This window comes from Budorcas taxicolor, chromosome 19 (genome assembly GCF_023091745.1).
Source record: "Budorcas taxicolor isolate Tak-1 chromosome 19, Takin1.1, whole genome shotgun sequence".
In the NCBI taxonomy this organism is placed as follows: Eukaryota; Metazoa; Chordata; class Mammalia; order Artiodactyla; family Bovidae; genus Budorcas; species Budorcas taxicolor.
Window position 1 is genome coordinate 5155154 of NC_068928.1, and position 13177 is coordinate 5168330.

General features: G+C 38.3%; 1 protein-coding gene across 1 annotated transcript in view; it reads left to right on the forward strand.

Moving 5' to 3' along the window:
* Nucleotides 1-407: 407 nt before the first annotated feature.
* Nucleotides 408-13177, forward strand: part of STXBP4 (syntaxin binding protein 4) — a 200134-nt gene continuing 187364 nt past the window's right edge. The window contains exons 1-2 of the mRNA XM_052658542.1: nucleotides 408-454; nucleotides 4963-5095. Of these exons, the coding sequence (XP_052514502.1) occupies nucleotides 408-454; nucleotides 4963-5095 (180 nt within the window). The remainder of the gene's footprint in view (nucleotides 455-4962; nucleotides 5096-13177) is intronic.

The window sequence follows — 13177 nt, forward strand, 5'->3', positions numbered from 1 at the left end:
GTAGAAGCTACAATAGTTATCTAATACTTAAAACTGTGTTCTTCACTTCTGCTAGAAAATGCAGATTTTTATATAATGATATAGATATAGTCCTGTAACTCCATCTAGCTGTCTATCTATAGAACTGTCTCTACAGTTCTTAAGATATTATCAGCAATGACTAAAATGGCATAGCCTAAAATATATAAAATATATAAATATCTATCATCTATACACAGGCACATATTGTTTACATGCAAAGTATATATAATGTTTTTATGCAAAGCTGAAATCAAATTTGACTATTCTAAGATATGACAATGTATTTTCTACTCTCCAATCTTAGGAAAAAGAAGAATTTATAGACTCTTCATCAAGATCTTCATTTACGCAGCTGTTAAATCCAAGGCTACAGTTGTGGTGAAACCATGAATAAAAATACATCTTCTGTAGCATCATCCAGTCTGCTTGAAAAGTAATTTCTAAATTAAATTTAATATGTTTGAAGTATCATAGTTTAAAATATATAGAATATTAATGAATGTTGGGGGAAGTTTCATACAGCTAACTACCTGTGGTGTAAGATAGTGGTAATAAAAAGGTTGATCAGTGATTACCTTTCATTGTAAATCAAGGTATAGGGTAAATCCTGCCTTCTCTTTTAGAATTATTTATAGAGCTGGATTTTTAAACATTTGGTCTGATTTTTTAAATATCTAAAATATTTTATAATTCCAGTATAACTATAACATAATGTAAAATTAACATTTGCTGAGTAACAAACAAGCTCTAATACCTTAAAACAAGCAAGCATTTATTCTGTCATGATTCTGTGGACAGCTCCAGTTTGCACCGGATCCTGTAGGATGGCCTCACTGATGTGTTCTGGGGCCTTGTTTTCAAGGTCGGCTGGCTGAGGTCTCTTTCAGCCTGGTCTCCCCTCCTCCAGGCAGCGAGCTCAGGCTTTCTCACGTGGTGCAGAGTGGTTCCCAGCAGCAAGCACCATTGGTTTTCAAATGTCTGTTTTCCTCACATTTGCTTATGCACCATTGACTGAAACAATGTAGGTAACAAGTCCGAATTCAAGGTCTAGAGTTACAGACTTTACTTTTTAATGGAAGGAACAATAAAGCCACATTCTGGGGGCATCCAGACAGAGATGGGAAGAATTGGTGGCCATTCTGTAAACATGTGACACACATAGAACAAAGTATACTCAGAGAAGGCCTTCTTTCAGTCTTATCCTTCTTTCTGTGCCCTCTTTCTCCTATAAATACCATCTTTTTTGTTCATTCTTTTTCAGTGTTTCTTTTTGAATGAGGAAATACATATCCATGTGAATATATATGCATGTCATATATATGTGTGTATATAATTATATTTTTTCTCAAAACAGTTGTTTATTCTGTATAAAGTTCTACTGGACATTAGATATTCTTCTACTCTTGCTTACGTAGTAAACGAGTGTACACCAGTGTTGCCTCAAGTTTTAAGGTCTTTCCTAGAGAATGGTGTCAGGTCAGTTAAATTCAGTGTATCTTTCTCTGATGCCTCATCCTGGGAGCACTGGGAAGCTCCAGTCTCCTAGGGACATAAGCCAGGCCCAGCTGTGTTGATGAAGAATTCTCTCCACAGTGCTCCATGCACTGGTACTGAACAGCTTTGCTCTGTGGCAGCACAGAGTTTTATTCAACTTCTTAAGGCAAAATAAAGCTAATGAGAAAGAAATATATTACTAAGGCAAGATGTTCTAAAACACCCAGTATCCCAGGCTCCACTTGCCAGTGCATTCTTAACAAAAATGTAGTGTATTATATATAGTGGTATTTTGGGGGGTTTTTTTTGGAAATAATTTTATTTATTTTTGGCTGTGCTGGGTCCTCGTTGCTGCTTGGGCTTTTCTCCAGCTGCAGAGAACTGGGGCTGCTCTCTAGTTGTGGTGCGTGGGCTTCTCACTGTGGCGGGCTTCTCTTGTAGAGCACAGGCTGGATGGTTGTGGCGCACAAGCTTAGTTGCTCTGTGGCTTGTAGGATCCTCCTGGACCTGGGGTTAACCTGTGTCTCCTGCATTGGCAATGGATTCTTTGCCACTGAGTCACCAGGATAGTGAAAGTCAAAGTCCTTCTGTCCTGTCTGACTCTTTGCTACCCCATGGGCTGTACAGTCCATGGAATTCTCCAGGCCAGAATACTGCAGTAGGTAGCCTTTCCCTTCTTCAGGGGGTCTTCCCAACTCAGGGACCAAACCCAGGTCTCCTGCAATGCAGGTGGATTCTTTACCAGCTGAGCCACAAGGGAAGCCTAAGAATACTGGAGTGTGTAGCCTATCCCTTCTCCAGCGGATCTTCCCGACCCAGGAATCAAACCAGAGTCTCCTGCATTGCAGGTGGATTCTTTACCAATTGAGCCATCAGGGAATCCCTGAGTCACCAGGGAGGTCCTGTATATATGAGTTTTTGACCAGGCCTTTTGTAAACTAAAGTTATGTCCTGATGGTCACTTCATATCAGTTTATAAAGTTCTTCCTTGTACCTTGTTGTAACTATAGTATTCTGTTCTTAATATATCAGTGTCATAGTTTATTTATCCAGTACCTTATTGATGGACATTTGAATTATTTGCAATTTTTGGTGATCACAAATTATGCCAAATAACTAACCTAGTATACAAGTCATTTTATATTTGTCACCAAATTATCTTTGGGAAAGCTTCCTAAAAATGAGTTTGTTAGATTAGAGGGCAAATTGTTGTTCTTGTTGTTGTTTAGTTGCTAAGTTGTATCTGACTCCTTTGCCACCTCATGGACGCAGGGTCCTCTGTCTATGGGATTTCCCAGACAAGAATTCTGGAGTGAGTTGCCATTTCCTTCTCCAGGGGATCTTCCTGACCCAGGGATCAAACCCATGTCTCCTGCACTAGCATGTGGATTCTTTACTACTGACCACCAGGAAAGCCTAGAGGGTAAATTAGAGATTACTAAATCCCCATTTCAGAGGTTGTACCATTTTTTATTACCACCAACAATGTGCAAGAGCACCTCTTTCCTAAAGCCTTGTCATATATTTTCAAAGTTCTAAATTTACATTGATCTGATTAGGTAAAAAGTAGTATTTCTGCCTGGATTTAGCTTGTAGATTCTCTTACTATGATTAAATTTGAGCAGCAGAACTATTTTTAATTGCAAAAAAATTAAGTAAATTCTTAACAAGGAGAGACTTTTTAAAAAAATTTTATTTAGTTATTTGTTTGGCTATACTGGGTTTTAGTTGCATCATGTGGGATTTAGTTCCCTGACCAGGGATCAAACCCAGGCCCGCTTAATGGGAACACACAGTCTTGACCACTGGACTACTAAGGAAGTCCCACAGTGAGGGAATTTTAAAATAAGGGCCTAGAAAGTAAATACACTGCTGTGTTCATCATAGATACTCTGTGCTGGGGTTAGAAAAGGAGGAATACTTTACTGAAATAGTAATGTGTCCTGGAGATCGTGTGTACCCCCATTGAGAGGAATTTACATTTAGACAGTTTAAGAGATTGTTGGAGGTGCCTAATGAGACCTTTGTCCCCTTTCTCCTTCATCTCCCCCGCTTCTAGGCTTCATCTCTTTATCTCCTTGCAGCCTAATCTCCCTTCAAGAAAGATTTTGAAATCTGACAATAGAACATTTTCTGCCTTTTTTCCTAGCTAACTGACTATTACCCTAGTAACCACATAGGCCTTCTTACCCTAGAGTTGAATTCAGTGTAATACAATCATAACGGACTTTTAAAGTTTTAATTTCTTTCATTATACTTTTTTATGATTTAACTTTTGAATACAAGTTCTCATGAAGATACAGCTTGAATTTCTATGGCAGAAGTTAAATATAAAAAATTTTTTAAAGCTGTAACCTTATGTAAAATATGAACAAACTCTTTTTAACAGTGGTTTCTGTGATGGCACGTTTGAAGACAGCTAGAAGTCTTGTATTGAACAATGGCTTTAATGTACCAGTGAAACATCGAGGTTGAGGTGCTCTTAGATCTTAGACCTTACTTAGACCATACTTTGGCTCTGGAGCGAGATAGACCAGCCTCACATTGCTGTTCTCCAGCTTTGTAACTTTAGGCCACCAAGTCAACCTGCCCAGATTTGGGTTCTTTTAGAAAAATGAGGGTAATAATATTAGGGATTTTATAAATATTAAATGAATAACATAATTGCTTAGCACAATACCCACTACACCATAAGTAAGCCCTGAGCTTCATTTCATACTTTACTCAAATTCTCTTGGACCAGTAAAATCTGTTCTGACCACTATTCAGAAACACAACTTGGGGTGGGGGGAGGGTGTACATTTTGCAGAATTCTTTTTAACAGTTTCTTCCTTCCTAATAGCATCACTTTTATGTCCAGCAGAAATCACAGCTGGAGCATGTGCTTTGTACAAGAAAAATACTCTTAAAGGATAAACTGAGGTGTTTTTTTTTGAGATTCAAATAAAGGTTATATTTATTTTGCTTAAAATGGCCACAAGCGTGTCTTTTAAAATTCGCTTACCCGATTCATTAAAGTGTTTCGTTTTGGAATCCTAAAGTGTAGTAAAAAGTCAGTTAAAAGCAAGTCTCTGCAGTTACCTTTAATAAATCTTTGTTTGTTTAAATAATATTTTTAAAGTGTTCTTCTACTCCAAAGAAATAAGCATTATGGCTGTAATTTCTCTTATTGTTTGGTTTACCAAAAATTTGTTTGGTTTACAGAAAAATTAGATTTGTTTTACAGAAAAATTAGAATTAGGGCTAAGAAAATTCATTTGATTGCCTTTGTATGATCATACTTTTAATAATGTCATTGCTAGTATGTACTGAGTATTTTGAATTATCTAGGTCTAAGAATTTAACAAATAGTTTAAAGAAACAGTAGGTACCCATCTCTGGGCAGGGTCTCCCTGGTGGACCACTATCTCTAGGCTAATTTATGCATGCTAATTTACTTTATCTTAGGGATCCTGCCTTTCAGATGATTACAGTTACCAAGAAAACAGGCCTTGGTCTGAAGATCCTAGGAGGAATTAACCGGAATGAAGGTCCATTGGTATATATTCAGGAAATCATTCCTGGAGGAGACTGTTATAAGGTAAAAATGAAGATAAAATAACCCTTCACCTAAAAGACAAAACCACTAGTGATGAGGCTTGTTTCATCATCAGTAAATTTTTTGTTAACTGAATGTCCACTATGACCATTTCTCAGTGAAAGACACAAAGAGAGTGGAAGTAGACCTTTACACTCAAGGAACTTTAACCTAACAAATGCATAAGAAATAAAAATGAATTAAATATGAAAAAGCAGATTTTAAGCTCTAACTAAAGGTTATATATTTTTAATTATATGCTGTTCAACTTTTATCGTAAGTCTGCTGAGAGAAATCATATCTGAAGACATGTTCTCTATTCACTGCTCTGAGTTTGGGTTAAGTTAGATCAGTTAAACTGTGTTCATTTGGCCTCTCTTAAATGCAAAACAAAACTAAGCAAATAAAATCTATTGATTTGTGAATTTACAGTAATTCTTGATAAGTTTGTTATCACTTACTAATTGTCCATATGAGAAATTAGATTTAGAATTAAGGCTAGAAAATATCTTATTTAGGAATGAGAAAGCCTACTCTTCTCATCACTGTAAGAAATATGTAAATCATGAATTCTTTGCTCTTGTTGCTAGGAAGCTCAGATTCATATTTGAAGCATTTAGTTAACAAATTGGTTACTATATTTTCATGCTCATTTCTCTTGAATTTCATGTTATTTCTGTTTTGCTAACGTGATTCTAGATTTCTTTTGTTGAAAATTTCCTCCAGTCCTTTTTGGAGAGATGTAGTATATAAAGAATTTAATAAAATATTCTATTAATATCAAGCTATTTAACATGAGAAAGGATCTTCTTACAAAGTTTATTTATATTGTTGTTCTTATTCTAGTTATTTTTGTTGAGTAAATAGTCCTACCCTTACCCCTAGTCCTATCCCGAACACTGTTTAGCAAGCAGTTTGTTTATTCAAGTGGATTTTTTTCCAAGTTAGGGAAAAAAAATCAACCAAAATTTTCAAAGCAATAGATTTAAATTTTCTCAGGTTTGTGGAGATAATACGGTGTCTTCCTAATACACTTACCAAGCTGTAAGTATTATATAATAAGTACAGGATATTGTCTCTGGAGTAGGAAATTGCAACCCACTCTAGTATTCTTGCCTGGAGAATCCCATGGACAGAGGAGCCTGGCAGGCTACAGTCCACGGGGTCGCAAAGCATCAATCAGACATGACTGAGCGACTGAGCATACAAACATAAAATAGGACATTATAATGATATAATTTTGGGCTACTGAATTTAATTTATTAACTAAATAAGAGCATACTTAAATGCTAAATTTAAACAAATTCAAACAAAAGACAAAATTTTTCTTTTAAGAATTGAGATATATTACTTTAGTTTTAAAGCGAAAGGATGTATGTATTCGGTATGGCTAAGCTATTTCTTAGACTATACTTGCAGTGATGCAATAGCTTATGGTACCTACCACGTGGTAAGAATTTACTTTTAAAACAAACATCAATTTGTGCTTTTTTTCCCCCCATGAAAAATATTTGTACATAAAGTAGTAGTAGTGACTAGGTGCTGAGTGACTCGTCTCCTGTCAGCAATCACTGAATAAGAAATTACACCTGTAATATACATTTTCTCTTGCTGATTTTCTGAGAATTCCGTTGTTTGAACGGGCATTAGAAAGCAAAACCATGTAATAAAGTATATTCTATATTTACCACTAGAGAGCAGCATTGGGTTATTAATGTATTTTTACAGTAGTTGGTTGTGCCCAAGAGAATAAAACTGCCAATACAGAGAAGAGTGTAGACAGAAGAGAAGTGAGTTTTTAATGCTTACAGTTGCTTTTATGTACTTCCTCAAAATGGAGAAGTACATACATCTTTTGCTCTGAAAAGACAGATTAATTCAATTTTATATAAAATATTTTAAATGAATAATAGATTTTACTTTGTTCTAAATACTGTGTTCTTGCCCAGAAAGTCCCATGGACGAAGGAGCCTGGTGGGCTACAGTCTGTGGTGTCGCAGAGAGTCAGATATGACTGAGCGACTAAACAACAGCAACAACAAATACTGTGTTAGGCTTGTTAAAACTTCTCATCTGCACCAAATTTCTGCATGTATATTCACAGAATAGTAAACAGACTCATAGGTTATCTTTATTAAGTTGGTACACTGAGCAACTGTTAATATTTTTTAAACGCATATGAGTGCTTTTACTTGCTGTAATTTTAACATTATATTGTTTCAGAGGTAATAACATAGCCAGTCTCAAGCTTATTCCCCCTCATACACACTTAAAAATATTTTTCCTCTTGGAAGATAAGAGATAGAATACTGGTTCAGTAACCAAAATGGTCATGTTTCTTTTAAAAAATGTATTCAGAGTTCAGACTTGAAACATCTTGAAATGTTTTTGCTGCTTCAAGTAGGAAAGAAGATTCTTGATTCTCCTAGCTCTAAGAGCTGGAGGTAGCCTATCGGTTGGGAACAACTATGCTAGGTACTGAGTTAAGGGAAGGATTAAATGTGGGAACTCCAAGGCTCTTTTCTCTCCACCAGCCAATTCCGTATCAGTTTGGAGTCCTCAGTGTTCAGTCTTAGAAATTTTGGGGAGTGGGACATTCCTTTGACCTTCATACACACATATCCGATTGTCTGATCCACATTTCCACTTGGATCTCTTCAAGGCATTTCACATGCAACTTGTCTGAGGCAGGATTTATGATAGTCACGTCGTACCTTCATCTACCCATTTCTCCCCAAATAGACCTTCTACCAGTGTTCCCAGTTTCTGTGAATGACACCTTCCAGTTGCACAAAGTCAAAGAAGCAGATCTCATCGTAACTACTTCCTCTCCCTTAACACCCATATCTAATTCATTAGTACTTACTGTTGACTGTTTCTAAACAGTTCTTGAATCCATCAGTCTTCTTGATCTTCACTGCCATCACTTTTGTTTAAGTTATCATCAGTTCAGTTCAGTCGCTTAGTCATGTCTGACTGTTTGCGACCCCATGAATTGCAGCACACCAGGCTTCCCTGTCCATCACCAACTCCAGAGTTCACTCAAACTCACATCCATCGAGTCGGTGATGCCATCCAGCCATCTCATCCTCTGTCGTCCTGTTCTCCTCCTGACCCCAGTCCCTCCCAGCATCAGACTCTTCTCCAATGAGTCAACTCTTTGCATGAGGTGGCCAAAGGATTGGAGTTTCAGCTTTAGCATCAGTCCTTCCAAAGAACACCAGGACTGATCTCCTTTGGAATGGACTAGTTGGATCTCCTTGCAGTCCAAGGGACTCTCAAGAGTCTTCTCCAACACCACAGTTCAAAAGCATGGTCCCTGACACATATTAACTACTAAATTAATAACTAATGAATGAGTAATTCTTTAGTCATGTTGCTGAGAATTACTGTTTACCATTTGACTGCCACCATCTGGGGTCCACACCAAAGTGCCTTTTCTTCCTAGCTCTTTGTGTCTAATTCTGAACAATACTTTTTTTTCTTCTTTCTCTGCTAATACTGTAAGAACAGGCAGGAATCAGACATTTTTCTTCAAACCAGATTTATTTTATTTACCTGATTCTAGGGTACACACAGACATGTACAGTCAGCCCTCCATATCCTTAGGTTCCAAAACTATAGGCTCAACCAACCACAAATTGAAAACATTCAAAAAAACATATTCCAGAAAATTCCAAAAAATAAACGTGAATTTGCCATAAAGCAATTATTTACATAGTATTTGCATTGTATTAGGTATGATAAGTAATCTAGAGATGATTTAAAGTATACAGGGAGGGTGTGCATAGATTTCATGCAACTATAATAGCATTTCATGTAAGGGACTTGAGCATCCATGGATTTTGGTATCCAACACTGAGAAATGACTGCATATGGATACACACCAATATTTATAAAACAAATATATAGATAAGTAATTACATGTGTATGTACATACACATGTGTGCTTGCTAAGTTGCTTCAGTCATGTCTGACTCTTCGTGACCACATGGACTGCAGCCTGCCACGCTCTTCTGTCCATGAAGACACAGGCACGAATACTAGAATGGGTTGCCATGCCCCGCTCCAGGGGATCTTCCCAATCCAGGAATCAACCTCATATCTTTTATGTCTCCTGTATTGGCAGGCGCATTCTTTACCACTAGTACCACCTGGGAAGTTCTGTACACATACATAGGGGTTTTTGTGTGTACATATGTCTGTATGTATCTATTTTCTCTCTAGCATCTCTGAAATTGAAATGCCTCTTAACAGTAAATGTCATGGTGTAACTGGCAGCATATTATTCAGTGCTACATAAAATAATGGTATATTTCATAATCAGTATTACGGATCTTAGATATGATAAATGATAGGATACTGAAATAGGAACTCCCCAGGTCAGTAGGTGCCCAAAGTGCTACTGGAGATCAGTGGAGAAATAACTCCAGAAAGAATGAACGGATGGAGCCAAGGCAAAAAAAAATAGCCAGTTGTGAATGTGACTGGTGATAGAAGCAAGATCCGATGCTGTAAAGAGCAATATTGCATAGGAACCTGGAATGTCAGGTCCATGAATCAAGGCAAATTGGAAGTGGTCAAACAGGAGATGGCAAGAGTGAAAGTCAACATTCTAGGAATCAGCGAACTAAAATGGACTGGAATGGGTGAATTTAACTCAGATGACCATTATATCTACTACTGCAGGCAGGAATCCCTCAGAAGAAATGGAGAAGCCATCATGGTCAACAAAAGAGTCCGAAATGCAGTACTTGGATGCAATCTCAAAAATGACAGAATGATCTCTGTTCATTTCCAAGGCAAACCATTCAGTATCACAGTAATCCAAGTCTATGCCCCAACCAGTAATGCTGAAGAAGCTGAAGTTGAACGGTTCTATGAAGACCTATAAGACCTTTTAGAACTAACACCCAAAAAAGATGTTCTTTTCATTATAGGGGACTCGAATGCAAAAGTAGGAAGTCAAGAAACACCTGGAATTACAGGCAAATTTGGCCTTGGAATGCGGAATGAAGCAGGGCAAAGACTAATAGAGTTTTGCCAAGAGAATGCACTGGTCATAGCAAACACCCTCTTCCAACAACACAAGAGAAGACTCTACACATGGACATCACCAGATGGTCAACACTGAAATCAGATTGATTATATTCTTTGCAGCCAAAGATGGAGAAGCTCTACACAGTCAACAAAAACAAGACCAGGAGCTGACTGTGGCTCAGATCATGAACTCCTTATTGCCAAATTCAGACTTAAACTGAAGAAAGTAAGGAAAACCACTAGACCATTCAGGTATGACCTAAATCAAATCCCTTATGATTATACAGTGGACGTGAGAAATAGATTTAAGGGCCTAGATCTGATAGATAGAGTGCCTGATGAACTATGGATGGAGGTTCATGACATTGTACAGGAGACAGGGATCAAGACCATCCCCATGGAAAAAAATTGCAAAAAAGCAAAATGGCTGTCTGGGGAGGTCTTACAAATAGCTGTGAAAAGAAGAGAAGCAAAAAGCAAAGGAGAAAAGGAAAGATATAAGCATCTGAATGCAGAGTTCCAAAGAATAGCAAGGATAGATAAGAAAGCCTTCCTCAGCGATCAATGCAAAGAAATAGAGGAAAAGAACAGAATGGGAAAGACTAGAGATCGCTTCAAGAAAATTAGAGATACCAAGGGAACATTTCATGCAAAGATGGGCTTGATAAAGGACAGAAATGGTATGGACCTAACAGAAGCAGAAGATATTAAGAAGAGGTGGCAAGAAAACACAGAAGAACTATACAGAAAAGATCTTCACGAACAATAATCACGATGGTGTGATCACTCACCTAGAGCCAGACATCCTGGAATGTGAAGTCAAGTGGGCCTTAGAAAGCATCCCTCAAAAAAAGCTAGTGGAGGTGATGGAATTCCAGTTGAGGTCTGTCAAATCCTGAAAGATGATGCTGTGAAAGTGCTGCACTCAATATGCCAGCAAATTTGGAAATCTCAGCAGTGGCCACAGGACTGGAAAAGGTCAGTTTTCATCCCAGTCCCAAAGAAAGGCAGTGCCAAAGAATGCTCAAACTACTGCACAATTGCACTCATCTCACATGCTAGTAAAGTAATGCTCAAAATTGTCCAAGCCAGGCTTCAGCAATACGTGAACCGTGAACTTCCAGATGTTCAAGCTGGTTTTAGAAAAGGCAGAGGAACCAGAGATCAAATTGCCAACATCTGCTGTATCATGGAAAAAGCAAGAGAGTTCCAGAAAAACATCTATTTCTGCTTTATTGACTATGCCAAAGCCTTTGACTGTGTGGATCACAATAAACTGTGGAAAATTCTGAAAGAGATGGGAACACCAGACCACCTGACCTGCCTCTTGAGAAATGTGTATGCAGGTCAGGAAGCAACAGTTAGAACTGGACATGGAACAACAGACTGGTTCCAAATAGGAAAAGGAGTACGTCAAGGCTGTATATTGTCACCCTGCTTATTTAACTTCTATGCAGAGTACATCATGAGAAATGCTGGACTGGAAGAAGCACAAGCTGGAATCAAGATTGCCAGGAGAAATATCAATCACCTCAGATATGCAGATGACACCTCCCTTATGGCAGAAAGTGCAGAACTAAAAAGCCTCTTGAAAGTGAAAGTGGAGAGTGAAAAAGTTGACTTAAAGCTCAACATTCAGAAAACGAAGATCATGGCATCTGGTCCCATCATTTCATGGCAAATAGTTGGGGAAACAGTGGAAACAGTGTCAGACTTTATTTTTGAGGGGCTCCAAAATTACTGCAGATGGTGATTGCAGCCATGAAATTAAAAGACGCTTACTCCTTGGAAGAAAAGTTATGACCAACCTAGACAGCATACTGAAAAGCAGAGACATTACTTTGCCAACAAAGGTCCGTCTAGTCGGGGCTATTGTTTTTCCAGTGGTCATGTATGGATGTGAGAGTTGGACTGTGAAGAAAGCTGAGCGCCGAAGAATTGATGCTTTTGAACTGTTGTGTTGGAGAATACTCTTGAGAGTTCCTTGGACTGCAAGGAGATCCAACCAGTCCATCCTGAAGGAGATAAGCCCTGGGATTTCTTTGGATGGAATAATGCTGAAGCTGAAACTCCAGTACTTTGGCCACCTCATGCGAAGAGTTGACTCATTGGAAAAGACTGATGCTGGGAGGGATTGGGGGCAGGAGGAGAAGGGGATGACAGAGGATGAGATTGCTGGATGGTATCACTGACTCTCGATGGACGTGAGTCTGAGTGAACCCCGGGAGTTGGTAATGGATAAGGAAGCCTGGTGTGCTGCGATTCCTGGGGTCACAAAGAGTCGGACATGACTGAGCGACTGAACTGAACTGAACTGAGATGTGATATATTCAGGATTTTTTTTTTGGTCCAATCTTACAGATTAAGATGAAGATCATATTAATGAATGCTAGTAGTCATTGCTCACAAAGGATTATAGCTGGACATATCTAACTTCGAAAAGAAATCTATTTTCAGGATTTGCTGAGTGTGTCTCTGGAGCTGGGACGAAGGCTTTTTGGCTAGGTAGGACAAAGGTCTCTAGATGACAAGGGCCAAAGAAACCAGTCCTTTGGTGAGAGCTAAAGCAGTAGCAGCCAAGAAGATTCACATTACAGTGTCACACGCGTTTCTCCTTTGCCGCTGCTGTTTGTGTTAGAGCCGCCTTAATTTCTTCAGTGTTTGCTGGGCCTTTCTCATTTATTGTGGACCTGTTGTGTACTTGGCACCACGCTCAGCGAGATAACCGTGAAAAGGCCATAGTTCTGGTCAGTTGAAAGAATGTGTACTGCTAATGTTGGAGTTGCTGAAGTAATATAGTCTAATGGCGAAGAAAAAGATATGCAAACAAACAAGGACAATATGGAGTAAGTACAGTAATATAGATAAGTGAAAGCGCTTTTGGAGCAAAGAGAAGGGGACAGTAAAGTAAATCTTGGGAGCTGGAGAAAACCTACAGCAGAGATAATGTTTGAATTTGGCAGTGAAGTTTAAATGAGAGTTCATCAGACAGAAGTGTCAAGGTGAGTGGTGGCATTCTAGACAAGAATTAATATGTATAAGCAC